The sequence below is a fragment of the Mustela erminea genome, chromosome 2, assembly GCF_009829155.1.
Source record: "Mustela erminea isolate mMusErm1 chromosome 2, mMusErm1.Pri, whole genome shotgun sequence".
Lineage (NCBI taxonomy): Eukaryota > Metazoa > Chordata > Mammalia > Carnivora > Mustelidae > Mustela > Mustela erminea.
In genome coordinates, this window is record NC_045615.1 from 97063430 (window position 1) to 97089533 (window position 26104).

At 48.7% G+C, this 26104-nt stretch overlaps 1 protein-coding gene across 7 annotated transcripts in view; it reads left to right on the forward strand.

The window, feature by feature from the left end:
* Positions 1-24668, forward strand: part of PIGG (phosphatidylinositol glycan anchor biosynthesis class G) — a 45687-nt gene extending 21019 nt beyond the window's left edge. The window contains exons 6-14 of one of the 7 annotated variants that reach the window (XM_032333497.1): positions 1220-1432; positions 5347-5564; positions 5927-6208; positions 7601-8058; positions 11754-11945; positions 15087-15396; positions 19425-19588; positions 19964-20117; positions 24123-24668. In XM_032333497.1, coding sequence (XP_032189388.1) covers positions 1220-1432; positions 5347-5564; positions 5927-6208; positions 7601-8058; positions 11754-11945; positions 15087-15396; positions 19425-19588; positions 19964-20117; positions 24123-24260 — 2129 coding nt within the window. In that variant the 3' untranslated portion in view covers positions 24261-24668. Of the gene's footprint in view, positions 1-1219; positions 1433-5346; positions 5565-5926; positions 6209-7600; positions 8059-11753; positions 11946-12850; positions 14020-15086; positions 15397-19424; positions 19589-19963; positions 20118-24122 lie in introns of those variants that run through there. The other 6 variants (XM_032333496.1, XM_032333499.1, XM_032333498.1 and 3 more) reach the window with 6 other exon arrangements.
* Positions 24669-26104: the final 1436 nt, after the last annotated feature.

Below are 26104 nucleotides of genomic sequence, written 5' to 3' on the forward strand. Positions count from 1 at the left end.
TCGTCTAAAAAGTTGTTTCAGCTTCTCGTGCACAGATCCTTGCCTAGACCTGGAATCAGCTGCTTTTCCCAGATTCCTTGGTCCCTTTCAGTGCAAAGGGATCTTTGAGGGCCACCATCTCAGAACTAGCAGTACTTGTGGATACTTGTGTAGTTATCATTTCTGGACAAAGCAAGAAAATCTTTTTAAGATAAAATAGGTCTTGAGTTTGTACTGATACTTGCAATCCACATTCACTACTGTAAAATGAAATTCATGGATCTTACATCTGTTCTCTCTGCCTCCCAAGCTTAGAATACTGGTTGTCACCAGCCTTGGATATGAGTGTCACATAATGACCTACAATAGTCCCAGAATAACACCAGCACCACCACCTTTATCGGTGCCAAAAGCAGTTTAAGGTGGGCTTTCTGTTTTGGGTTTTGTTTTATTTCAAATCAGTGCACTTAGTATAAGAAAATACTAGAAGAAAACAAATGATAATTCTGGAGTAGAAGGTTCTTTCTAAACATAACCCAGAAGCCGTCAGTGGAGGGTTGGTCAAGAAAAGGTTAATATACTTGACCAAATTTAAAAGAAAAAAAAAATTCTATACAACCAAAAAGTACCATAATCAATATATTGTCCTGGCATGGTTAGGCTGGGTGTTCCCTTTGCAAATGAGAACAGTCTGACAAAGTTGCGTTCTTGTCCAAGGCATGAGCTAGATGGTGGCAAAGCAGGAGTGTGAGCACAGTGTCCTGCTGTGGAACCCATTCTCCTTGGGAGGGGCAGTAGGACGGCCAACCATTGCTAGGACTTGAAGTCCTTCAGTTGCTTGGGCCATCAGTAGGCAGATGTCTTGTTTGTTGGAGTTGGTTATAGGACTTGGCCCAGCTGAATCCAGCCTCATTCTACTCTCCCCAGTTAGAAATACCTTCTACTGCCCAGGAGCTGCTGAGATGCCTGTGTCCGGTTCTCAGCACTGTGTAGACCTCTCTGAACCCATGGGGTAGGGGCCGCCAGAGATCCCACTGGCACCCTGTTTCAGGGAAGGCCCCATGCCCACACAGAATGAATGTTTGGTAAATTTGTTGACATAAACGCCAGTGAGGTGATTTCTGAATGAATATTCATGGAATGCTTTGAAGAGATAGGTAATTGGTTATAGCAGGTTGAGGAAGGACCACCATTGTACACACTTGAGAGCCTGTTGCTTAAAACACTTTCCTTTCTCTAGGTGACATCAGACGTCCAAAGCATGTTCAACAGACTGACTTGGCTGCAACCCTAGCAATAGGGCTTGGTCTGCCGATCCCAGGGAACAGTGTTGGCAGCCTGCTGTTCCCCACCGTGGAAGGGAGACCCGTGAGAGAACAGCTGAGGTTTTTACATTTAAATGCAGTGCAGCTCAGCAAATTGCTGCAAGAGAATGTGCCATCCTACACAAAAGGTAACTCCGTTAATGACAATGTTTCTACTGCGCCTGGTGTTTTCCTGTTTGTTAGTGGTGTGCACGACTGTGCTTCTGTTTTGTTACAACCATGATGGTCACCGTTAGCAGCACCACAGATACAGTTATCTACATCAAGCTCCTTCATAAATGTACTCATTCAACAAATATGGACTTTTTTAACTAAGCTCCTGATTGGCTGAGGACTGTTAAAAGCTCCTGAAACACCAGGGCTCTGCCCTCATGGAGCTTACCTTACAGAGATGGAGAAGGAGCAGCAGCTGTCAGATGGTGATGAGTACCTCAGAAAAAGGGTGTACTGGGGAAAGGATGGGGGACGCAGGTGGGTGAGGGATGTCGGGGCAGAGGCCCGGCCTTTGAGATGCAGAGGGAGCGTGTGGCAGATGCAGGATCCTACAGAGGAGATGTGTCTGCACCTTCAAAGGATGACCAGGGGACAGAGGGGCTGGAACAGGGTGAACTGGAGCAAGGCAGAAGGAGACGAGGTCAGAGGGATATGGAGGCCTTTCAGGCCTTGGAAGGGCTTTTAATTCCATCATGAGCTGGGGGGGATCTCGTGCAGAGTCTGAGGTCTTCAAGTTGCAGTTTCAGAGGCTATCTCAGGTGCCTATGTGGAAGGTTCTGCCTTGTGTTGTAGGAGAATCTGAAGGCTGCTGCATGTCCCAATGAGAGGTGAGATGAGGGCCCAGGCAGTGGCGGTGCTGTGTCCAGGACAGATGATGGCATTCCAGATATATTTTGAAGCTGGTACAGGCAGGACTTACTGATGGTGAACCAGAGGCATAAGGAGCAAGCTGGCGTGTTCAGCAGAACAGTGGAAGAATGGGATGACCATTACTGAAGTGGGAAGTGGGGTGCTTGCAAGATGAGGGGATTAGTGTTGAGGAAGCCAAGTAAAGAAAGAATTTTAGGAAGGGAGGAGTGAGCACCCAAGTTGAATCCTGCTCAAGGTAAGATAAAATGAGGAACTGAGACTTGACCATTCAACTGGCAGGTGAGGTTACCAGCGACTTCGTCAGGGCACACAGAGTGCTGGGAGAAGGCGGAACTGGAGTCGGGGCAGGGAAGGAGGTGGGGTGTGGAGATGGCTGTATTATGAGGTGAACAGAGACCAACAAAGGATATGTTTATATTTTTAAGCCAGGAGAAACTAAGGGGTAGGAATGATCCAGAACAAGAGAGCGTATCTCCCCCAAGACCATCTTTTCAAACAATTTATCTGACCGTCAAGTTGCATCAATGACCACATGTTTGGTGCAGGGACTGGGGCTGGTTTGGGAATCTGGAAACAGTCGACTCCTGGTCTGAGGTGCATTTAACATGTTGTTGGCAGCTTTTCCTACTTGAGAAAGGGAGTACTAGTTAGTAGAGTGAATGCCTGAGTTGTAGGCTGGCCCTGACTTGCCTGTGGAAGATCAACAAGGACGAATGGGGCGCGGAGTATCCTGAATGGTGGGAGAGCTTAGGGGGCCAGCCCCTTGTCCATGAGGTGGCCCCAGTGAGCAACTGTGTGAAAAGTGAGGCCAGCCCAGGTGCATATTTCAGTCCAGAGAGTCAATATTTGTTTTCAAAAGTAACTTTTGAGTTTAGTAGCTTTTGAAAATTTGCTGTTGGTAATATGTGTCCTTTTTCCTCTACTAACATCTAATAAAGCACCAAACAAAAGGGACGCCTGAGGGCTCAGTCGGGTAAGCGTCTGCCTTCGGTTCAGGTCATGTTGTCAGGACCCTGGAATCGAGTCCTGGATTAGGCTCCCTGCTTGATGTGGAACCTGCTTCTCCCTCTCCCTCTGCCCCTCCCACTGCTTGTGCTTTCTCTCTCCTCTCTCTCTGTCAGGTAAATAAATAAAATCTTTAAAAAAGTAAAAAACAAAACAAAACCACAGTGAGGGTTGTTTGCTTATTTCAGGAGGAGCAAGTAGGGAGAATTAAGCACTGCAGTGGGTGTAGCCAGAAAGAAGCCCATGAGTTGAGCATAGGCCAATCCCTGACATGAGAAAGCATTCAGGGGGCCTTATGCTCCTAGGATGCCCCTTATCTATACCATCAGCGATCCTGTTTCCTGAGACAAAACTAAGTACGTGTCTGACACTAATCGATTTCAAGGCCTCCGCTAATATCCAGCCCAATCTGATACAACTCTCCCATCACTCCACTGACTTTCATTCCAGTGGGACCAACTTTTCTCACCTCAGGATCTTTGCATGTGCTACTCACATAGACTGGATGCTCTTCCTAGTTGTCACCTGGTGGATTCCTGGGCCAGCTTCCACTTCAGCTTCAGTGTCGTACCTTCTTATCCCCCACCCTCCACCCCAGATTTCAGTCCATTTCTTCAGTGTTACCAAAAGTCTCCCACATTCCCCTACTTAAACCTCCATAGCATTTTTCACAATTTGTACTACATGCGCATGTAAGAACCCAGCTAGATCACAGGCCCAAGCAGGCAGGAACTACACGTTTGCACTTACCATGTCGTCAGTGCTCAGTAAATACTTGTCTGGATACATACACAGGTTTCCACTTCTCTGTGATTCTAGGTGGTTGGGTATAGACACACGTATCCCCATGTCTGTGTGACTTCAGGGTGGTGGGGTATGACAATAAAGGTTTCCATCCTAGATCCAGACTAATGGCGTTTAGATCCCAGCTATCACCTGCCAGCCCACAAGCTGGTGTCTGTGTGCCTCTTCTCTGGAGTGGGCTTGGTCATCGTGCAGGGCTGTCACACTGGTCACCAGCTGGTCACGCTGGTCACCAGCGCTTTGTCACCCAGTATCCACAGCAGTGGCAGGACTTCCAGCATTTGGGCTGTGCTCAGGGTTATACAGCAAACCTAACCCTAATCCTGAAGGATAGGGCCTAGACCACCTTAGAATAGCTCTGCTGGAGGTTGGAAGAGCACAGTAAACACCAGGGAGTCTCTGAAAGGCAGTTCTTGCTTTGCAGACTAGTTGAGTCACCAGTAAGTCTGGTCCAGCTCCAGAGGGAAGCAGCTTCCTGATGCTGAGCTGCCTGCCAGTGCCGTTCCAGAGTGGGAGCCGGTGGCGTTTGGGGCTGGGCTTCAATCCAGGTGCTGTTCTGCCAGCCCTAGCTGTGTGTTGGGATGTATCTTCTAGCTCAGCATCACGGCAGGAGGGGTCGGGATGTGTGAAGAAGGGAAACAGGTTAGAGATGGATGCAGTCAGTCCACAGTGGGAAGTGGATGTGGTGGAAGAGGCCACTGCCTGCATGATCCTCACAGTGTGTAAGCGTCGGAAAGATTTGTAACACCAAGGGCATGGTAATGTAATGCCTTTCTGGGCTGTTTTTGGTTTTGTTTTTTAAAGATTTTATTTATTTATTTGTCAGAGAGGGAGAGAGAGCATGCACTAGCAGGGGGAGTCTCAGAGGGAGAAGCAGACCTCCCACTGAGCAGGGAGCCCGATGGGGAGCTCCATTCCAGGACCCTGGGATCATGACCTGAGCTGGAGGCAGAGGCTTAACCCACTGAGCCACCTGGTTCCCCTGGGTGTTTCTGTATTGCACATTAAAGAAGAAGAAAAACTTGGAGAGAGACTGAGAGAGAAGGAGGAGGAGGAGTCAAGGCCAGGGGTGGGAGGGAGAGAATGGGCAGCAGAGCAGAGGGCACGCACATCTATCCATGTTGTGTGCTGCGTTGTGCCTCGGGCCGTGGCAGGCTGGCAGGTGGGCAGGATGTCCCAGGACTCATGAGCATCATCGGCTGTTTTACTGAGGCACTGGAGACCACTCCCCAAGGAATAATAGTTCCTCTTCACTAGGTACCAGGCTTTATGCTCATACCACGTGCCGCGAATAACTGAATATGTTGAAGTGATAAGTGTGTGTGACTGTCTGTGATTTCTGCATGTAACCCTGTCCTCTTCTTGTTAGAGCCTGGATTTGAGCAGTTTAAAATGTCAGAGAGGTTGCATGGGAACTGGATCAGACTGTACTTGGAGGAAAATAACTCAGAAGTCCTTTTCAACCTGGGAGCCAAGGTTCGCAGGCAGTACTTGGAGGCCCTGAGGACCCTGAGCCTGTCCCTGAGCAGACAAGTGGCCCAGTACGACATCTACTCGATGCTGGTGGGGACTGTCATGGTTCTGGAGGTACGGGTGCTTGTGTGCAGTTATGGCTCAGCTATTAGACTGATTTCATACCTCAGCCAGAAAATTGTAGTTTAAAGCATATAAAATACTATTTTTTTCTGAAAAGGGGATAATTCCAGTTTCCGTGTTTGAAGTCTCTCATTGTGTGTCCTCATGCCCGAGGTATCCTCAGGTGTCAGGCGGCTGTGCTCCACATGGCTGCATGCATACGTTCTTGGCAGGTCATCAGAAATCGTGTTTATTGGGCTTTCTTCTGTTTCCAGCATTCGAACAGCTGGCATAAGGTCAGGAGATAGACTTTTTCTGAACAGTTCTCTCCAAGCCCAGCAGTCGTGGACACAACTGTTTTTTTCCCATTCCAGGTTCTAGTGCTGCTCCTACTCAGCATCCCACAGGCTCTGAGCAACAAGGCTGAACTGGAGGTCCCTCTATGGTCGCCTGTGTTTTCTCTGCTGTTTTATTTGGTGTTCCTGGTTCTTTCTGCTCTTCACGTCATTGTGTGCACCTCGGCCGAGAGTTCGTGCTATTTCTGTGGCCTCTCGTGGCTGACGGCAGGTGGAGTGATGGCACTGATCTCTGCACTGCTCTGTGCCGTCGTGTCTGCTCTTGCCAAGGTGTTTGCTGATGGGAGACTCCTGAGGAAGGTAAGACTCATTTTTCCATGTAGGACACTGGCCATTGTCTCTTACATTGCTGGTCTTTGTCAGACGCTGGTAAACCCCAGGTTTGTATATCAGGCCGAGTCAAGGAGCCAAGGAGAGGAGCCCATACTTCAGAGGGGCCAACATGTGAGCATCCTGACTTCTGACACTCAGATCTGTGTTGTCAGGTCACATGCCCCTTTTCTTTATGGGAAAGACAGGGTCCCCGTGAGTGTAAACATGGCAGGCACTGCACAGAGCTGTTGGTCACACATGAATAGGCAGTTGTCTGATAGGGCAGTGTGTGAATCAGACATTTCTCTGCCAGTGTTTGAACTGCAGCCAAGGGAAGAACACTTCAGAGAGAAAAGAGTCAACTTGTTAGACCTTCCAGGAAGGTAAGCAGGAGGCTGGGACCCTGTCCTCATCCTGCCCTCCTTGGGAGTCCATCCTGCCTTTTCTTTTCAAGACTGACATTTTCTTTGAGATTTCTTAGAATCTTTGGCCTCTGACACCTTTATTCATGGTTGTGCTGGCAGGCCAGTGAAGCAGAGGGGGACAGCCACAGTTGCTCCATAGTTCCTGGAGCCCAAGGAACTCAGGGAAGTGATTCCAGCTCCCCCTTACCACCCCCAACCCCTGCCCAGTGCAGCTGCCTCATCTCGGAGCCATCTAATACCCTTCCCTTTGTGCATATGTCCAAGGAGCTCATAGGTTGTTGTTCATAGTGCATTTCTGTTTCCCATCAGAGCATAGGTTTCCCTAAAGCCATTTGATTCCCCGGGACCTAAATAAATTCATGGCATCTCTCCTTTCTTACACAAGCTGTACATGATAGATAGAGTAAATATTAAGTAGTTACCAACTGATAGCATTAAATTCTCATCTTTAATTGTAAATGCTTTCAGTTAGTGTATTTAAAGGATAGTGCTGGGATGCCAACTTTGTTGTTTCAATAGAATTGACCATTTTAATGAAAACTTGTCTGGATTTCTGGAAAATTCATAGTCAAATTAGATGTCTGCTTTGGTAGAATATATCCTGGGAATGCTTTGGTTTGAAATAGCAGGAGCTGACTTTGGACCACCCCTGAAGACCTCAGGCTCCCAGGGAGAGGGTGAGGGTTCCAGGAGGGCTGGTAGGTGAGCTCTCTGAGCTGCAGCACTGCCCAGATGGTATGGGTCACTCAGCTTAGGACTTGGAGTCCAGGTTGACAACTGGCTGTACCCCAGGAGAGTAGGCAGTCCCATCAGAGCAGAAGATGGGTGTGGGGCATGAGGGGCAGCAGGTACCTGTCATAGCAGGTGATGCTCTGTGAGCAAGAACTTTTACATGCACGTGGGATTTGTGTCATTTTTATATTTTTCCCTCACGAAATGCATTTTCCTTTTATAGAATCCAGCTCATCCAAAGGCACGATGGTCGGAGTTAGATGTCCTTATCTTACTGGGGACCCTGGGCCACGTGCTGAGTCTGGGTGCGAGCAGCTTCGTTGAGGAAGAGCACCAGACCTGGTATTTCCTCGTCAACACCCTGTGTCTGGCTCTGTGTCACGAGCTCTACAAAAACTGCTTTCTGAGGGATGACTGTGAGCCCCAGCCGTGCTCACACGTGGAGCAGGGACTCGTCAGCAGTGAGCCAGCATTATGGGACAGGAACATCCACTGTAACGTGTCCGAGCCCCACAGAGTGTCTAAGAGCCCTACTTCCCTTGACACGCTCAGAGGCTACGAGAAGTGGATGGTGTTAGCAAGCCCATGGGTGATACTTACCTGCTGTCGTCTGCTGCGGTCACTCAACCAGACGGGTGTGCAGTGGGCCCACCGGCCTGACCTGGGGCATTGGCTCACCAGGTGAGAGCAGGAGCCATGGCCTTAGCCAGACCTTTTATGGTTGACTGGCCACACACAGAGTCTTTTTCAAAATGTAGGCCTGTTTTTTGTATTCAAAACAGAAGTGGTATTTGAGATCTGAGGAAATGGGAAAAAAAGACCGTAAGCCATGAATTAATGTTGAAAGATGGATTTTTTTTTTTAATTGCTGAATCACTGTATTTGTTTATGTATGAAAACCTTCGAGTTTTAAAATGACAACTGCAGTAAGCATGTAGTTTTGTCACTTGCTGCCACCTCCCTGACAAGGTAGGGCTGGGGCCAGGGTCATGCTCCCTCCGGCCACCCACTCCTCTCTCCACCCTAAAGCCAGTGGCTGGACAGCCTCATCCAAAGTATAACAGAGGGGGAGCACCAAAGTAAAGAGAGGGAACTGGGGCAGAAAAGGTCAAGATTTGGCTGTATCGGGGTGTCTGGGTGGCACAGTCAGTTAAGTGTCTGCCTCTAGATTTCAGCTCAGATCATGGTCTCGTGTCTGGCTCCACACTTAGCATGGAGTCTGCTTTGATATTCTCTCTCCCTCTGCTTCTGCCTCTACCCTTACCCCTGTGCATTCTCTCTCCCCCCTACCAAAAAAAATATATATATATGTGCTATATTGTGTGTATATATATTTTTTTATTTTTAAGATTTCTTATTTATTTATTTGACAGAGAGAGAGAATACACACAGGCAGGGGGAGTGGCAGAGTGGAGCCCAATGTGGGGCTTGATCCCAGGACCCCAGGATCATGACCTGAGCCAAAGACAAACACTTAACTGGCTGAGCCAACCAGGCACCCCAGTATTATACCTCTTAATTGTCAGTGAAAACTTAGAAACTAAAGTAGAAGGAAGAGAACAGAATGGACATTTGTTTCCTGTTGCTGTGAAGAACTTGGATGAAAATCACCAGCAGGAGGGGTGCTGGGGACAGTGCCAGACATGTTCCTAAAGAAGGGAATGCCAACGGAAAGAGAAAGGACATGCTCATCCTCCTGGGGATCGGGAAGCTTCAGGTCAAACAACAAGGCATGATTTTACTCAGTCAGGTGGACACACAGAAGGAAGTGATAGAACCCAGTCCGGGTATGGAGCAGAAGACCCCTGACCACATGCTGCCATGGTCCTTTGGAAAGATACCTGGAATTACCCATCAAAAGCTATAAAAATCATTCCTCTGGTCAAATAATTCTGGTGGGAAATTTTTCCCAGGTGTTAGTAACTCTGTTAGCAAACCCCTGGCAACCACCGGAGTCACAGGCAGCTTTTTCCGGGTGCCTGCCATGTGCCTGCTCATTTCATTTTCACTGCAAACCTGCACAGAGCTCACTGGCCTGTCCTACCTCAGGAGAGGAAGCAGAAGGAAGCTGAGGCACCTGCCCAAGCATGTGATTTTGGGAGGGCTCTGGGACAGCCCAGTGGCCTCACTTCTAATTTTTTCTGGAGAGTTGAAGCAGTGCAGGAGAATGTCCTGATTGCCAGCCCAGATGCCTTGCCCCCCACTCCTCAGTCTGGACCCTCCTCCAGCAGACTGGGTACGGCCTCTTCCTATCAGGATGCTCGCCTCCTGAATCACCAGTCTTCCCTGTGCTGCTGAATTCTTCCTGTCTATGAAGAGGCGGCTGTGCGGTCCTGTTTCTCCTTCATAGCAGAGCTTCTGGGGAGGCGTATAAACTTACCTTACTTATTGCTGTTTTCAGTTGTTATAATTAACAGTCCAGGAGAGTGCACAAAACACATTTTATTTTATTTTTTTCTCTACAAGACTTCATTCTTTTTTTTTTTTTTAATTTCTTTGCAGCTTAACAGTATTCATTGTTTTTGCACCACACCCAGTGCTCCATGCAATCCGTGCCTTCCCTAATACCCACCACCTTGTTCCCCCAACCTCCCACCGCCCCCCCCGCCCCTTCAAGACCCTCAGGTTGTTTTTCAGAGTCCATAGTCTCTCATGGTTCACCTCCCCTTCCAGTTTCCCTCAACTCCCTTCTCCTCTCCATCTCCCCATGTCCTCCATGTTCTGTGTTTTGCTCCACAAATAAGTGAAACTATATGATAATTGACACTCTGCTTGACTTATTTCACTCAGCATAATCTCTTCCAGTCCCATCCATGTTACTACAAAAGTTGGGTATTCATCCTTTCTGATGGAGGCACGATACTCCATAGTGTATATGGACCACATCTTCCTTATCCATTCGTCCATTGAAGGGCATCTTGGTTCTTTCCACAGTTTGGCGACCGTGGCCATTGCTGCTATAAACATTGGGATACAGATAGCCCTTCTTTTCACTACATCTGTATTGTTGGGGTAAATACCCAGTAGTGCAATTGAGGGTCATAGGGAAGCTCTATTTTTAATTTCTTGAGGAATCTCCACACTGTTCTCCAAAGTGGCTGCACCAACTTGCATTCCCACCAACAGTGTAAGAGGGTTCCCCTTTCTCCACATCGTCTCCAACACACGTTGTTTCCTGTCTTGCTAATTTTGGCCATTCTAACTGGTGTAAGGTGATATCTCAATGTGGTTTTAAATTGAATCTCCCTGATGGCTAGTGACGAACATTTTTTCATGTGTCTGATAGCCATTTGTATGTCTTCATTGGAGAAGTGTCTGTTCATATCTTCTGCCCATTTTTTGATATGATTATCTCACAAAACACATTTTTTTAAAAGATTTTATTTGTTTATTTGACAGACAGAGACCACAAGCAGGCAGAGAGGCAGGCAGAGAGAGAGAGAGAGAGGGAAGCAGGTTCCCTGCTGAGCAGAGAGCCCAATGCAGGACTCGATCCCAGGACCCTGAGAGCATGACCTGAGCCGAAGGCAGTGGCTTAACCCACTGTGCCACCCAGGCGCCCACAAAACACATTTTAAAGGGCAACAGTAAATGGACAGCCAGGTGACCGCCTCCCAGAGCAAGGACAAGGGCAGGGCCAGGCCCCAGCATGACCCCTGTCACCACCTGCTCTCCCTGGCCACATCTTTCCTCTGAGTCTTTCCTGAGTAATTTTTCCACTGATGTTTATTCACTTGGCAAGACAGTCACTCATCCACTTAATTCTGAGCATCTAGGTTTTGTGAGCAAGAACTGTGGTGAGTGACACAGAAGAGAACCCTGCTGTCCAGCGCAGCACTCCCCAAGGTAGCAGGATGGTGGCAAGGGCCAGGCAGGAGGGCGGGCCCGGCTCTGCCATGACAGCTCCGTGCTCCAAGTGATGACATCCAGCCCCTCTGCAAACTCTCCCCACCTGACAGCAGGCAGACTCTCCAGTGAGTCAGTGTGTACCAGTGAGTGAGCAAGAGAGGGCCACACCGGCAAGTGCTGGCCTCCCTGCGCAGCATGTGCCCTGGTAAATCCAGTGAGCCCGGAATCTCCTCACCTTTAGGTGGGGAAAGGGGGGCTGCCAGGGGAGCCAGTGGGTGGCATTTTGTACAGGGAAGGCCTGGCAGCAGGGGTTGTTTGTGAATGGAAACGAGTTTGGGGTAGCCATCCTTCATTTGTTGTATTTTAAGAACCTTTGAGTTTAAATCACCAATGATTTTCTTTTCTTTTTTGCTTTTCAGAAAAATCAGCTATTTTTAATACAGTTCCTAGAAAGCCACTCAGCGTAGACCCATGACATCAATGGTTATACTTGTTGGTAATTTGGGGCTCTTCCATTTTCATTTCAGCTCTGATCACAAAGCTGAACTCTCTGTTCTGGCTGCCCTTTCGCTCCTTGTGATTTTCGTGCTAGTTCAGAGGAGGTGCTCCCTGACGTCAAAAGTAGCCATGGCACTTGGCCTGCTGGGCGTCTATTGCTACCGGGCAGCCATTGGAAATGTCCTGTTCCCATGGCAACGAGACAGCAAAGACATTTCAAAGTAAGTGCACTGGCAAATCAATGTCATGTTTTATGTAGTAAAGCCAGCCATGCAGTCTTGAGAACTTTGGAGTGGTTCCTGTGAAGTGTGATCTCAGCAGCTACTAGACCTGACAAGAAGAACCTCAGCGAACAGGTTCTTCTAGCCTCTTTGCTTTGGTAGGAGGGAGACAAGTAATGCAGTAAGGTCACTGAGCTTTCCTTTTTAAAAAAAGGGATTCTCTTGAAATAGGGAATTTAAAGGATTTACTTTTGCTCAGTTAAGACATAGTAACAGGAATTACAAAGAATGGATGCTTGCTAGCAGTTGGGAACCAAAGCACACCAGAAAAATCAGTTTTCTCATAATTTATAGTGAACTCCATGGGTGGGGAGTGTCCCCCCTGTTCTGAGTCATGAAGGCCATTTTTTGTCACAAAGTGGCAGCTTTTCTTTCTTTAATGGTGATTGTGGGATAGAGTGAGCAGAACCACCCTGGAGGCTGTTTGCACAATGTGTTAAGAGCCTTGAGTGTGTCCAGCCTCTGACCGGGGCACCATCTTACGGAATGTACCTCAGGAACCCAACCAGAGAGGAGGCCTGAAACCAGGACACAGGCAGGCTCTCTGGAAACTGGAAATAGGTGCACGTAGTACAGAACAAGGTAATTGGCCACCAACAGTGGGATGAGCCTCTAAATGCACTTTGTGCTGACTAGTGTGTTTTCGTAAAAGATGTGAAGATGTGGGTCAACGGCATCTATGAAACTGTGGTATGACCCCAGCTTGTGAAGTAGGTGCATATTGTTTTATGTTCATATGAAAGGCTAAAATAGGTAATTGGTTTTAAGTATATTTAGGACATGAAATCATAGGTGGCTTGTTGTCTTCCTTTTCATGCATTTTTTTTTATTGCTTTTCTAATCAGAAAAAGAAAAGCAAGTGTCATCTTCTCTAAAAAGGTCAAGGTGTTAGCTGAAGGCTGTGACCAGGCTGTGTGTGTGTCCAGGAGCCATGGGGCACATCTGGAAGCCAGACCCACCAATGGTAGAGGCAGTTGAGGTGACAGCAGGGTGGCAAGCCTTCTCCTGAGGCAGTGAAGTCAGGTAGGGGGAAGTAGGGGGAGACATCTCAATGACTGTCCACTTCGGAGTCCTGACTCTGAGCAGATGCCAAGGCTGGGCGTCACGTTTGGTGGTGTTCAAGTGTGAAACATGAATAAATTCCTCGTTTCCTCTCAGATCAATGCACCTAATTTCATCATCACTCATCTCAAGACTTGGACCACTTGCCGTTTGTGGATGCTGCAGTGTACACCTTGTTGGTATCTAGAGCATAGGCCACCACAGCCTTTCATTAACTTGCAGTGCTTGGCTCACATTCTTCCTGGAAAATGCTTCCTTCCCCACCCCCATCTATCCTGGTTCTAGATCCCTCTCCCTTCTAGGTCTACTCCAGTACTAAAGCCATCCCAAGTCTAGCTCCCTCTGCTTCCAGCTCTACCCACATTCTAGAGCTGTCCAGGTTCTAGATGGCCCTAACCGCTGCTTCTCACTGTGTAGTCTGTAGCTGTCCGTCAGTAATAAAAATCTTCCTTTACTTCTGACTTTCTTCACCACTCTGAAGCCCAGGCTTGGCTGGAGTGGAAGGTCAGATTGCCATGATCCTAGACGTGTGGGAATGGCATTGGATGGTTTAGGGCAAGGAGGTGGACCCCTTGAAGGCATTTGCTGGTGCTCTCATTTCATGTTCACCACAAACACTGCCCTGGCATTCCTCCGCCCTGATGACTTAGGGCCTTGGCTGATTACTCCTTCTTTAACTCTTGTGGGTCAGTCATCAGCGTTCTGTTTAGCACACGCCTTGGTGACAGGGTTGCACCTGACTCTAGCTTCTAGGCCAGTGTATGACCCCCTGGGCAAGTGTCTGCACGCGGGAGGAGGCATGCAGCAGACAGTGGTCTGAGTGTTTGGATTAAACTACACTTTAAGAAAAGGGATTTTTGTAAGTGCATAAACCTCCCTAAGAAAATCTAAGATAGGAAGATTTAGTTTTTCCAAACAAATACATTATTATGGTAATGATTTCATTTAAAATTTTATTTACTTAGCATTACTTTAAATGATCAGCTTTTCTTATATATAGAAAATATTTGATTTATGAAATTTATTTAAAATATGGGTTAGAGATACCTATGTTTTATAAGATGAAATTTTTTAATAGAGCATCATAAATTATATCCTTTACAAATAATTGGAAATGAAGTGCTAAATTCTCTTTTTTTTAAGATTTTATTTATTAATTTGAAAGAGAGAGAGATAGGGAGAGAGGGCACAGGCAGGGGGAGGAGCAGAGGCACAGGGAGGGGCAGACCCCCTGCTGAGCAAAGAGCCTGGTATGGGGCTTGACTCCAGGACCCTGGGATCATGACCTGAGCCAAAGGCAGATGCTTCACCAACTGAGCCCCTTAGGCACCCCTCAAATATTTCTTAATAATCCTTAATACTTGTGTGCCACACGCTTTTCCTGTGTTCTCTTGCTTAATTCCCAGGACAGCTTATGAAGTATATGTACCATTTCTCTTCATTTTAGGAAGGATGAAATGAGCTTCAGAAGCCTTAACTAACTTGCCCCAGCAACAGAGCCAGGAAGCGGCAGAGCCCAGACTAATGTGGCCCTGTCCTTCTCCAGGCCCCACAGTGTGCACTACACTGTTTTGTGTGTATGAGTGCTTGGTTGCAAACATGCCCAAATGTATCTTAACATTATGAATTTAGGGACATTTCTGACAGAGCTTGACCTTGTCCTGTTGCAGTGGTCTTTCCGATTCACCGTGAAGCAGGTGGATGGTTTTTCCAGCACCCTGCCGGTGATGGCTCTCATCCTGCACCAGGCCATGCTCGGGCCAAATGAGCGCAGTTTCCCAGAGGCCAATTCCATTGGATAAGTGCACAGAGAGGACAGGCCTGCCGGCCTCTGGGCGAGGGTGTCCTGGGGGCTGATATGCAGAAGCAGACACCTGCCCCTTCCACAGAGTTATCCACGTGGGCGGGAGCTGTGGCTTGTTTAGTCAGCTAAGTAGACACACGGCTTTCATGGGAAGAATATATATGAGTTTTTCAAGCTGGTGCTAACAAACCAAACTTGTTTTGCTTTTTTTTTAGGGGTGTTATTGAAGCTCGTTTTGTTCATGTCTTTGTCCTTGGCATTCTGTTCACGGGCACCAAAGACTTGCTTAAATCTCAAGTCATTGCTGCAGACTTCACAATCAAGACTGTGGGTTTATGGGAGATATATAGTGGATTAGTTCTTCTGGCCGCTTTGCTTTTCAGGCCACATAATCTGCCAGTCTTAGTGTTGAGCCTCTTGATTCAGACACTAATGACTAAATTCATCTGGAAGCCTCTGAGGCATGATGCAGCTGAGATCACTATAATGCATTATTGGTTCGGTCAAGCATTCTTCTATTTCCAGGTAGGTTTTCACTATTATTGTGGAAAGTCTGTTAACTTTTTGTATGTCACTTATCTTTTTTCTTTGAGAAAAGCTTACCATAGTTTGGGACGTTGAAAAGGTTGTTTGGTGAAGGAACTGTCAATGTGGTGTGGGGAATGATGCTTAAATCCTATGTGCATTTGATAGGGTAAAATATGCTTAGTTATTTAAGACGGACACCCTCGGTATGGATCCAGGAGTGCTTAAGACAGCATATGGTTGTGTACTGGTCTATTTACCGTGACCCATTCGGGACATACATCACAGTTTCATTGCTTTCCCTCATGAGGTAATGACTGGTCTCTCTGCCCTTCCCCCTGGCCATCAGTGCTGGATGCTGTTGGGTGTCCTCACTCAGTTGTCAGTCCTGTGGAGCCCCGTGGTCATCATGTCTTCTCCCCAGTGTTAAAGGGCCCACCAGAGGAAAGTCTAAGCCACCTCCAGGATGGACCTTAGTATTCACTTACATGCTTGGAGTGGCACCTGGACAAGTGGACAAAGGGACCAGCTCCTAGTCTTGGAGGGACTCATTTCCAACCCAGCCTTCCTGCATCTCTGCCCTGGTTCAGAGGGCCCCACCCTCCATCTAGTGGCTGCTTCTGGTACCCTCGAGGGTAGGCACAGCTCCCCACACTCCCCGACTTCACACCCTCTGGTGGAGGAACTGTGTGGAAGGCCCTGAGCACTCTGTTGTGTTTTGCCGTCTTGAAAGTGAGGTTCTGCACTGTCTCTGCGCACCCTCTTCATTCAGTCCTTAGGAGCACGTGTGGTGTGTTTGTCCAACAGGTGGGCCTGGGGCTTCTTCCATGCTTTGCTGGTGTCACCCACAGAGCACCTCCCTCACTGTTCTCTGTCTGTTCCCGGAAGCCCAAAGGGGGTGAGGGGGAAGTTCTAGAAATCCGTAAGTCCTAGAGAATGTGACCTGACCCTCAGACCCTCCTTACCATCCATCTTTCCTGGAGGACCCCTATACTCTGTCCAGCCCTGCACATGGGTAGCTGTAGCCCCTAGCACTGGTGTCTGGCACCAGTGAAGAAGAAGAAGCCAGGCGGCCTCTGGCAGGCACCTGCTGTGCCCTAGTGTCATCTATAAAATGGGCCACTCAACAGCTTATCTCCTCCTTGGCTGCTGTGAGGACCAAGTAGTGACAAACAGGAGGTAGGTATCCTGCGTAGTTGCTCTCTGCTTGCCAATGTTCCTCAGGACCTGTAGAGGAGGCCTGACTGGGGTCTGTAGGACCTAGAGAGTAATCGGACCTCCCTGGAGTCGCTGCCCATCCCAGGAAGTGTTGGTGACCGAAGACCACACTGACGACCAGCATCCAGCGCCTGGAGAAGTGCTGGTCAGCTCCACCCCGTGCAGGCTGGCCTCCGCTGAGCCACACAGTGGTTCAGCTGTGTGTGTCTCCGTGGTGTCCAGTAGCCCCATCTCAGACACCACAGCTTTTCTTACCAATCAGAAGAAATGTAAAAGGTTACCAGCCTCGTGGATGTGAGCGAGTGCAGTTTGCCCAGGAATTCCAACTCAGAAGGGGAGGAGGATGAAGGAGGGCTGTCGTAAATACTGGCACAAGTCGCAGAGGAGAGAGACCGGGTCTGGGGTCAGCCTCTGGGGGAGATCTGCTTGGCCTTGCTGTCCGCGGCTCTTTCACGCTTAGCCATTCACTGTAGCTGATGTGTTGCTGTAGAAGGACTTCAGGCTTTGCTAAGCTTTCCAGAAGTTTCTAGACAGCCTGTCCATCTCACAGTCCTCTCTTTGAAAGTCACACACGGGGGGCGCCTGGGTGGCTCAGTGGGTTAAAGCCTCTGCTTTCGGCTCAGGTCATGGTCTCAGGGTCCTGGGATTGAGCCCCGCATCGGGCTCTCTGCTCAGCAGGGAGCCTGCTTCCTCCTCTCTCTCTCTCTCTCTGCCTGCCTCTCTGCCTACTTGTGATCTCTGTCTGTCAAATAAATAAATAAAATCTTTAAAAAAAAAAAAAAAAAAAGTCACACACGGGCCTCATCCTGGTGGTCGCCTCCATCCAGGAGTTCTGTGTCTCTGATCACAAGTGCCTTGGTGGGGAATGGGAATGCCATCACCATGGAAAATCGCCAAGACCCCTCCCTTATCCAGTTCCTAGGAACTGTGCTGGACAGCAAGCATGTCCGGTGAGCACAGAACGCTCCTGCCCCAGAGGTGCGTGGATAGCCAGGGCTCCATGTAGGAGTGGCAACTGGTCACATGGTAGACCCTGCGGGCACAGATGGCGAGATTCTGGTGGTTTCCCTCTTAGCTCAGAAGAAGAAGGTGTCTGCTGGTTAGGCCCTCTGGCCTGTGCCAAGGCTTTGGCATCAGGAAGAGTGATGGAGCCACTGTCATGCCCCCAGTGAGGAGACCACCTCACGTTCAGTATCCTCCTCGGTGGCCACATTCCACGGGGAGTGACGATAACGGCACCATGGTGCTGGTGCTTGGCAGTGGAACGCACGTGTCCAAGAGCCCCGGTGCCCCTGCAGCAGCACTGTGGTCTGTGCTGGGGGTCTGTCGGCATGCAGAATGAGCATAGACCCTGGTGCATCAGGCAGTGACCAATAGCAAGGCGTACCTCCCTCGTCTCAACGCTCCCCCTTGCCCTTCCCTCGTGGTCAGGTTTCCTAGGAGACCTACAGGCTTGCTTGTAGGTCTCAGCGCTTGCTTGTCTCAGCACGGGGACTCCTGATAGCACAGGGGTTGGGAGTGTGGTGCCCAGCTAGCCTCCTCTGGCATGTTCTGCCTGTTTCCCACCAGTTCCCTGAAAGTCACAATGGCACCACATCAGAACAGTTGAGGATTAAATGAGTTAAGGCAAGTAAAGCCTCAGAGCAGGCAGTCTGGACCATAATGGTTTGTGGCCAATTCTCTTTCCACGACTGAGGCAGCTTCGGTGGGACCTCCGTCGGCTTCCCAGTGCTGGAGCCACGAGTCTGTCGTCATCACACCTCCCCTTGCTGCAGCACTTGGGGTTCTTGCTCTAACCTCCTCTCAGCAGCTCTGGGAGTTCCTCAGTCTACAGTGAGGGGCTTCTAAGTAGGAATTAGGTCATCAGGAGAGAGCCTTGGCAGCCACGGGCAAAGTGGATGAAGGGGAAGCTGCACAGTGGAGCTTGCTGTCAGGGGAGGGGCCTGCTGTAAGAGGGGTGTGAGGACAGGAGTGAATGCCTGTCTTTGAGATATTTCGGAGATCTGCCAGCATGACCCGGTGGCCACCTGAAGTGACGCGGCAAAGGAGGCGGCAGTGGAGTTCCACTGTCACATTTGTGAAGCCAAAAACCCCCACTGGAGTTGTGTCCTGGGTCATTGAGAAGTGGTTCCAGGAGGGGCCTTGGATGGACCAAGGCAGACAAATGTCAGACTTAAAAATGTCCTGAATAGTTGAGGAAAGGACACCAGCAGTGATAAAGACTGCATGTGGAGAGAAGAGCTGAATCTTGGGAGAGGTTTCCCTTGGATGCAAACCCCACCTTCCTGGGCAGGGTGAGCTGTACATCCACCACCCCACCACCCCACCACCCCACCCCTAATCCAGGGCTGGGCTGTGACCCAGCAAGGTCTCGGGTCTCACACGTCAGCTAGACACCTAGTGGCCAAGCCCTCCCAGTGACTAGCATGCCCTGTCCTGACTACCAGCCGTGTCCACCTGTTGCAGAGGCCATATGGCAACACCGCCCTCAGCCTCTCCTTGGCCACTTTGCCCCCCAGAGCCAGCCAGGTACAGCCCTCAGACAGGTCCTTGCGCAGGGAGGTCAGCGTATCTATCTCAGGTAGATAGAGCTGAAAAGAGTTTGGAATTTGCCATAGTGCATCAGCAGACTTACATTTTTTGAGTTTCTTAAAGGTAGAATACATTTCACTTGCTCCTCCTGACCTGGAGCGAGGTAGGACAGGAGAGGGCAGAGGCTGGGGCTCCTGTATGTCCACATCGCCATGACCGCACGAAGCTTTTTATGGTTGCTGATGGCCGTGTCAGTGCTGTTTCTCCTTGTGTTCCAGGGAAACTCCAACAACATAGCCACAGTGGACGTCTCAGCAGGCTTCGTGGGCCTGGACACCTACATGGAGGTCCCAGCTGCGTTCCTGACAGCATTTGCCACGTTCGCAGGGCCCGTGCTATGGGCCAGCCACTTAGTGAGCTTCCTGAGCTCAGAAACCCGCAGGTGAAGTTCCTCCTTTGTCTTTCAGCACAAAATCTGATGGCAGGTTGACAGTTTGAAGAGAGAACCTTATTCCAGATACGGGGTTCTGAACCCCAAGGGCCTAATTCATCAGTTTTCTCTCCACAGCATGTGGGCCAGAGGCTAGTGCAAGAGCAGGTCTGTGGCCGCCCTGTGTCAGGATGGCTGGGAGGCTATGGGAGTATCCAGCTTCAGCTGCTCTCTTCCAGGTCACACCAGCATGTGATTTCCTGGGGCACAGGAAGGAAAATCCCTTCTCGGCTTCTCTGCTTGCTGGTGGCCTGGTTGAGTGGCGTGGGCAGGGAGGGGTCTTCCATTTGGGGCATGAAGATAAGATATGCTCGTTCTCACCTCCAGGGGCCCTGCTGCAAAGAGGAGCCTGCACAGGCCTGAAGGGCTTCTCACTCGGTGGCCATGCCCTGTCCTGCCCCAAGAGGCCCCCTCAGGCTCCACATGGTCCCGCAGACCGATGGGACAGCCCACCCCACCCTCCTGCCCATCGTGCTCCTTGGTGCTTTATTATTTGTTTATGCATTGGCCCTCCCAGAAGGGGGTTTCCTAAGGCGGGGACTTGGCGGTGTTTGGGCACCATGATAACCTCAGTGCCTGGGTCCAGCCTGGCAGAGTGTGGCCTGAGTGGTATGTGGGCTGTTTCTGCACTTTCCTTTGTAAAATGGGGAGATGGTATTGCCTCCGGGGTTGTGGGGCCTACACGAGGAGTCCCATGGGTGCTGCAGATAGCATGAGCAGCCATGCCGTGTCTGTCAGGGCTCCCCCAGTGGCCCCCTCCCAGAAGCCCCTGTGCATTTCTTTTTTTTTTTTTTTTAATTTTTTTTTTAAAGATTTATTTATTTATTTATTTGACAGAGAGAGAGATCACAAGTAGGCAGAGAGGCAGGCAGAGAGAGAGGAAGGGAAGCAGTCTCCCTGCCGAGCAGAGAGCCCGATATGGGACTCGATCCCAGGACCCTGAGATCATGACCTGAGCCGAAGGCAGCGGCCCAACCCACTGAGCTACCCAGGCGCCCGCCCCTGTGCATTTCTTAAGCTACACAGTCAACCCACAGGCATGTCCCACCACCACTGCACACCCAGATGCCAGCATCTTGCTCAGGAGCTGGACCAGCCTTGTGCTGAGTGGGCCGCAGGACATGTAGATCACAGCCAGTTAGGGAGACCCCAGGAGGACACTGTTCCTGCCTAATGTCCCACTGTCTCCTGTCTTCCCCAGGGGTATCACCTAGGGGAAGTCAAGGCTTCCTGTTCCTATTACCCCTTTAACCCCCACTTCTCTGCCCCCTATTAAAAATGCAGCCCTTTTTAAAAATGCAGCCCTTGTTGTGGTGACTATTAACCCCATGTTTGAAGCTCCAGGGACATGTTCAGGCCCCACCTCTCAGGATAGCACTTGGGGGTCCCCACATACTTCATGGGATTCCTCTCATTCTTGCCCCAGACTGGCTCCTGGGACCCAAACCATGGTGACCCTTGACTTCTGCCCTGAAGTTCCTGTCCACAAGCCACCATCTCCTGCCATTGCCCATTTACATATGGGGTGAAAGGGAGTGTAGGTGTGAGTGGGGTGACACTCTCAAGTCAAAGTTTAGAGCAAGAAAGCTAGTAACAGCTTCAGCTGTGGAGAGCAGGCTTCCTGTTCTCGAGACTCTAGCCTCCCCTCTAAATTGCCACTGTTAACACTCAGCTTTTCCAAATGTGGGACTCTTGTTTCCTCCAGCTGGTTTTCCTGAGGACAAGGAAGATGCCTACAAGTCACCGTGTCTTCCTCGCATACACACTTTGGGATCATCCATGATAGAGTCCTCTTAGAGGCACTGCGGGGCTGGTGGTCAGCACTTGCAAGCCAAGGTGCTGCTGGCCGAGCAGAGGGGTGTTCAGGCTTTCATTCCATCTTTGAACCCACGGAGCCATTGGTTCTCTCCCTAGCAGGCTCCTTGATGTCTCTGTGCCTAGGATTAGGTCAGGTTGGGAGGCCTCAATCCTTGTCAGTACCATCATGTGTGGGGGACTTAGGGGGCCACGAGTTGGCCTTGAAGAACTTATCTGCCACAGTGCATGTGGCTCCGTGAAGCAGGCCATACCTGTGGCGTGCAGATCAGCTGGATGGGTGCACCAGGGCGGAGGAGGGCCAGACAGTGAGAGTTTGGTCTTCTATGAAGGACAGCTTCCTTGGCGCTGAAATCACAGTTTGACTTTCCTGCATTTTCATCTGTTTATACTGGGGAGACAAAAAAAGCATTTTTTATAAGTAAGCTGAAAGCATTTTAATTGGCCTAGGAGTATTATATGATATTTTCCCTAATTAAGGAATGTTTCTTTTATTTTAGTAAAGGGTTTTCCTTTTCCTTTTTTAAAAGCTTAAAACATCAAAATTTACCCATTGGTTTTGGAGTGGGAGTGATTCAAAGTCAAGAAAACTAGAGCCAGATTAAAATGGTAGGAAAAAAATATTTCTCATGGCTCAAAAATTGGGTCTTGGGTGGTCCATGATGCTTGGCTTCAGGAACTGGCTTCTGGTCTGGAGCCTGGTGGACAGCCGTGATGAGCCAGGCTGCAAGGCCTTCATCTATTACCCTTAGGTGCACATGGTTCTTTGCTGAAGTTCTGTGAATGGTGACCCTACTGGGTGTTGCTGTGGCAGGAAGAAGGCAGAGTCTTCTGAATAAGTCAGTGTTTGCTTTGTGTGACATTGAAATGCCAGGAGGGGCAGGTTCCTGGGAGCCCCATCACCCTCACTGTCCGGTCAGTAGGCTCTTATCTGAGCACAGACTCCATGGCACTTCCCAGGAGAGGGTAGCAGGGCCATGAGCCGCAAGCTTCCTTCATGAAGCTTTTCCCAAGAGTTTCCCTCAGCAGGTGTTGGTGCAGTGGCCCTCGAAGGAGTTAATGAAGTAATGCCACAGGGCCCAGCACCCTTGAGATCTCTGCCTGAGGGACTGGATCTTGAGTAGGACCCAAGGTGCAGGCGCAAGGGTTCCCCCGAGGAGTTCATGGTCTGGCAGCAGTAGCAGAAAGATGAGTCAGTCATCTGCTGAGCATGTCATAGAGATGAGGTCAGAATGGCTGAGCCCCTGGGTCTGCTGGTTTTGGTCAGGATGGCCTCCCAAAGAAGAGCATATGGGTAAAAGTAATCACAACCAATCAAGGGAGGGAGGAGGAGTACATGCACAGGGATGAGGCCACAGGATGGTGGCAAGTAGAAGCAAACAGACTGTCCCCTGCCAGGGGTCGAGGCAACAGCTAGAGAACCCAGCAGGAAGAAAGGATTGGCACCAAGGCCCAAGATGGGGAGCCAGTGAGGTTTGGTGAGGGCACAGCGGAGGGCAAGAGCTGTGAGTGTGAGGGGCCAGGCATCCTTTGGCCCGAGTGGCTGTTGGCATCTTTTGTCAGACATTGAGCCTGCCGAGGGGATCTGAGTGGCACAGGTAGTGGCGCTGAGTCGCTAGGCCTAGGAACTCCTTTGCAGAACACATATGTGCACACACACAAAGGCACACTTGTACACACTTGCTTCTCTGCCTCAGGGTCTTTGCTCCCCCTACACAGAACTCCTCATTGTTCACCCTTCGTGCCCAGACCCTTCCCAGTGTGATCATGGTGCCCCCCCCCCAGATCCCCTAGAGCATAAAGACCATCTGCTCCCCACCTGGGACTCCAGTAATCCCACATCCCTATCCCTGTGCACGGCCGTGCTGATGAGAGTCCTACACAGTGAGAGTGGCTGTGTGTGTAATGGGGGTCATATTTCAGGAAGGGGAGGGCAGCGGTGATGTGCGGCATTTACCAGCCCCAGAAAGGCCACCTGTAGTCATCGTGGTGTTTGCGGGAGATGTCAGACCTGGAACTGGGCTTTAACAAGAGCCTGGAAATCCTGGCCTCTGAGGATCTGTGAGGTGTTGTGAGTGTGATGGAACTCTCATTTTAGAAGAAGCAGTCTCAGGAAGTTGCCTTCAAGAATACATTAGATTTCTGTAATGATTGTGTGATGGTTTGACAAGAAAGGGAGGACAGACGTATGCTTTGAGGGTGTGCACATGTTTGAGAATGCTCTTCTTTGCTGTTAATTTGCTTAGCACGCCCTCTCAGGCCAGTGTCCCCAGACCAGACCCACCAGATACCTCACTGGGCAGCACAAAGCAGAGCTCAAAACATGTTTCTCATCCTGTGTGATTTTCATTTCATTATGTTTCATAGCGTTTGTGATGTATTTTACAGTAGTACATGCACATAATTCTTAAACGTAACTATTGCAAAATTTGGGGATACACTTTTCACAAATATTTTGCAGGTTGAGTCACTGGAAAGTGTCAAGGCCGCCACCTGCAGCTGTGTTCCCCTTGGATGGGCCCACCAGACTGACCAGATTGGGCAGGGGGTATACCAGGAATAAGAGTTACCACGGTCATTTTCACAATAAAAATACTGATTATGTGTGTGTTCATACCTTATATGATGCAAAAGAGCCATATACTAATACACATTCCCTTTGTATTAACAGTGGTTCTGCACTGAGTCACGCTTGCTTCTGCTACGCACTGACCTGTTCTTTTCCAGTCTCCGCATATATCATTTTGGTGACATCCCTGCGTCACCATTTGTTTATATGGAGTGTGTTTTCTCCAAAACTTCTTTATGAGGGAATGCACGTCCTCATCACAGCTGCCATCTGTGTGTTCTTCACGGCCATGGATCAAACCAACACAAAGTCTTAGCCACTGCAAAAACAATATGTTTTTAAAGTCTACTATTCACTTCATGCATTTGGGTAATGAAATAAAGATCTGCCTAAACACAAGAACGTTCTAAAGAAAATTGTGAATTCTACAAAGTTGTTGAATAGTTTCAGTTTCTTTCTCTGATGTACTTGAATATAGATTAAATAATGGTTTAAAAGTTCACTTTTAAAATCATTTAGTTGGAATATGAATCATATTCCCCTGTTGACAATCACTCCATAAAGTTCTGAACTTTTAATTTCCTCTCAATAAGTTAAGAGTTCACTCAAATGTGTGTGTTTTAATTGGTGAATAAAAAGGTCTCGGGTCTATGGTGTTTGTGGACTTCCAAGAGCCTGGGAACTCTGGGAGGAGGCTTACCTGCTGCCGGGGTTTATTCACAGAGCCCAGACCCCTTAATAACTCTAGAAACCACTAGAGGTCTCAAGGAGCATTAGTGTGTGTTACATCTTTCAACATTAAGACATTTCAAAACCTATTCATTGAAAGTATAAAGATATAAACTCACTCCATCTTAACGTAGAATATTTTTAAGAAAAATAACTTTTCCAAGCCAAGAATATCTACTGAGGAGAGTGGTGGTGTTTTACCTTTTTGCACATCTCTTTAGTGTCTTATTTGAAGATTAAGTTATTCAGTTAGACTGGGTTAGAGTTTGCATTCTGTCTGTGGTCATATGTGTGTTTGGTTGAAGTAGTCACACAGTTGGGAAAGAGAGGAATGTCTCTTTTTATTTAAATTTAATTAACGGTATATTATTAGTTTCAGAGGTAGAGCTCAGTGACTCATCAGTTGAATATAATACCCAATGCTCATTACATCACATGCCCTCCTTAATGCCCATCACCCAGTTACCCCATTACTCTCTCACCTCCCCTCCAGCAGCCCTCAGTTTGTTTCCTATGATTAAGAGCCTCTTATGGTTTGTCTACCTCCCTGATGAAAGGGAGGAATATTTTTAAATCCTTTTTGTAGTCACTGTAGATGTTCTTTTTGACACTACTCTAAAACATGACAGACACTGGTTCCTTAATGGTTAATTGGAGAAAAAGCAAGTGCCGGCAAAACAGGTAAAGCCCCATTGAGGTCTGCACCTGAGGTAACAGGACTGCCTGGTTGACAGGTTCTCTGTCCGTGTTAACATGCCATTGCAGGGAGCTGGGTGAACCGTACATGGATCTTTCTGTATGATTTTTGCAACTTCTTATGAGATTTAAACTACTTGAAAATAAAAGTTATTTTAAAAGGGAAAATAATAGTTGCAGTGTGGACTCTGAAACTGTGTCAGTGTATTTTGTGTTCTGCTCTATTAAAGTTCACTGTCTGTGTTGTTTCCTGAGTGGGTCTGTTGCCCCGATAGGATTCTGTAGGATCATGTGCAAACAACACCTGTGCAGACGTTGACACCATACAGTATTCACGCCAGAAATCAGTCACTACATTGCCAGCAGTCTCCTCAGAAAAGTCTTCCAGCGTTGGACACTCACAGAGGCAGATGCAAGTTTTCCAAAACTCTCTAGCTTACAGCTTTAACTTACACAATGATTTGATATTTGTATGCAAAATGGTCACCATGACCAATCTAGTTAACACCTCTCACCACAGAGTTACCATTTTTTCTTGTGATAAGGACTTTTAAGACCTACTTTCTTTCAGATATATAATACAGCATCTTGAACTATCACCACCATGCTGCAAGTTATATTCCCAGGACTTTGTTTCTAATTGGAAGTTTATATCTTTT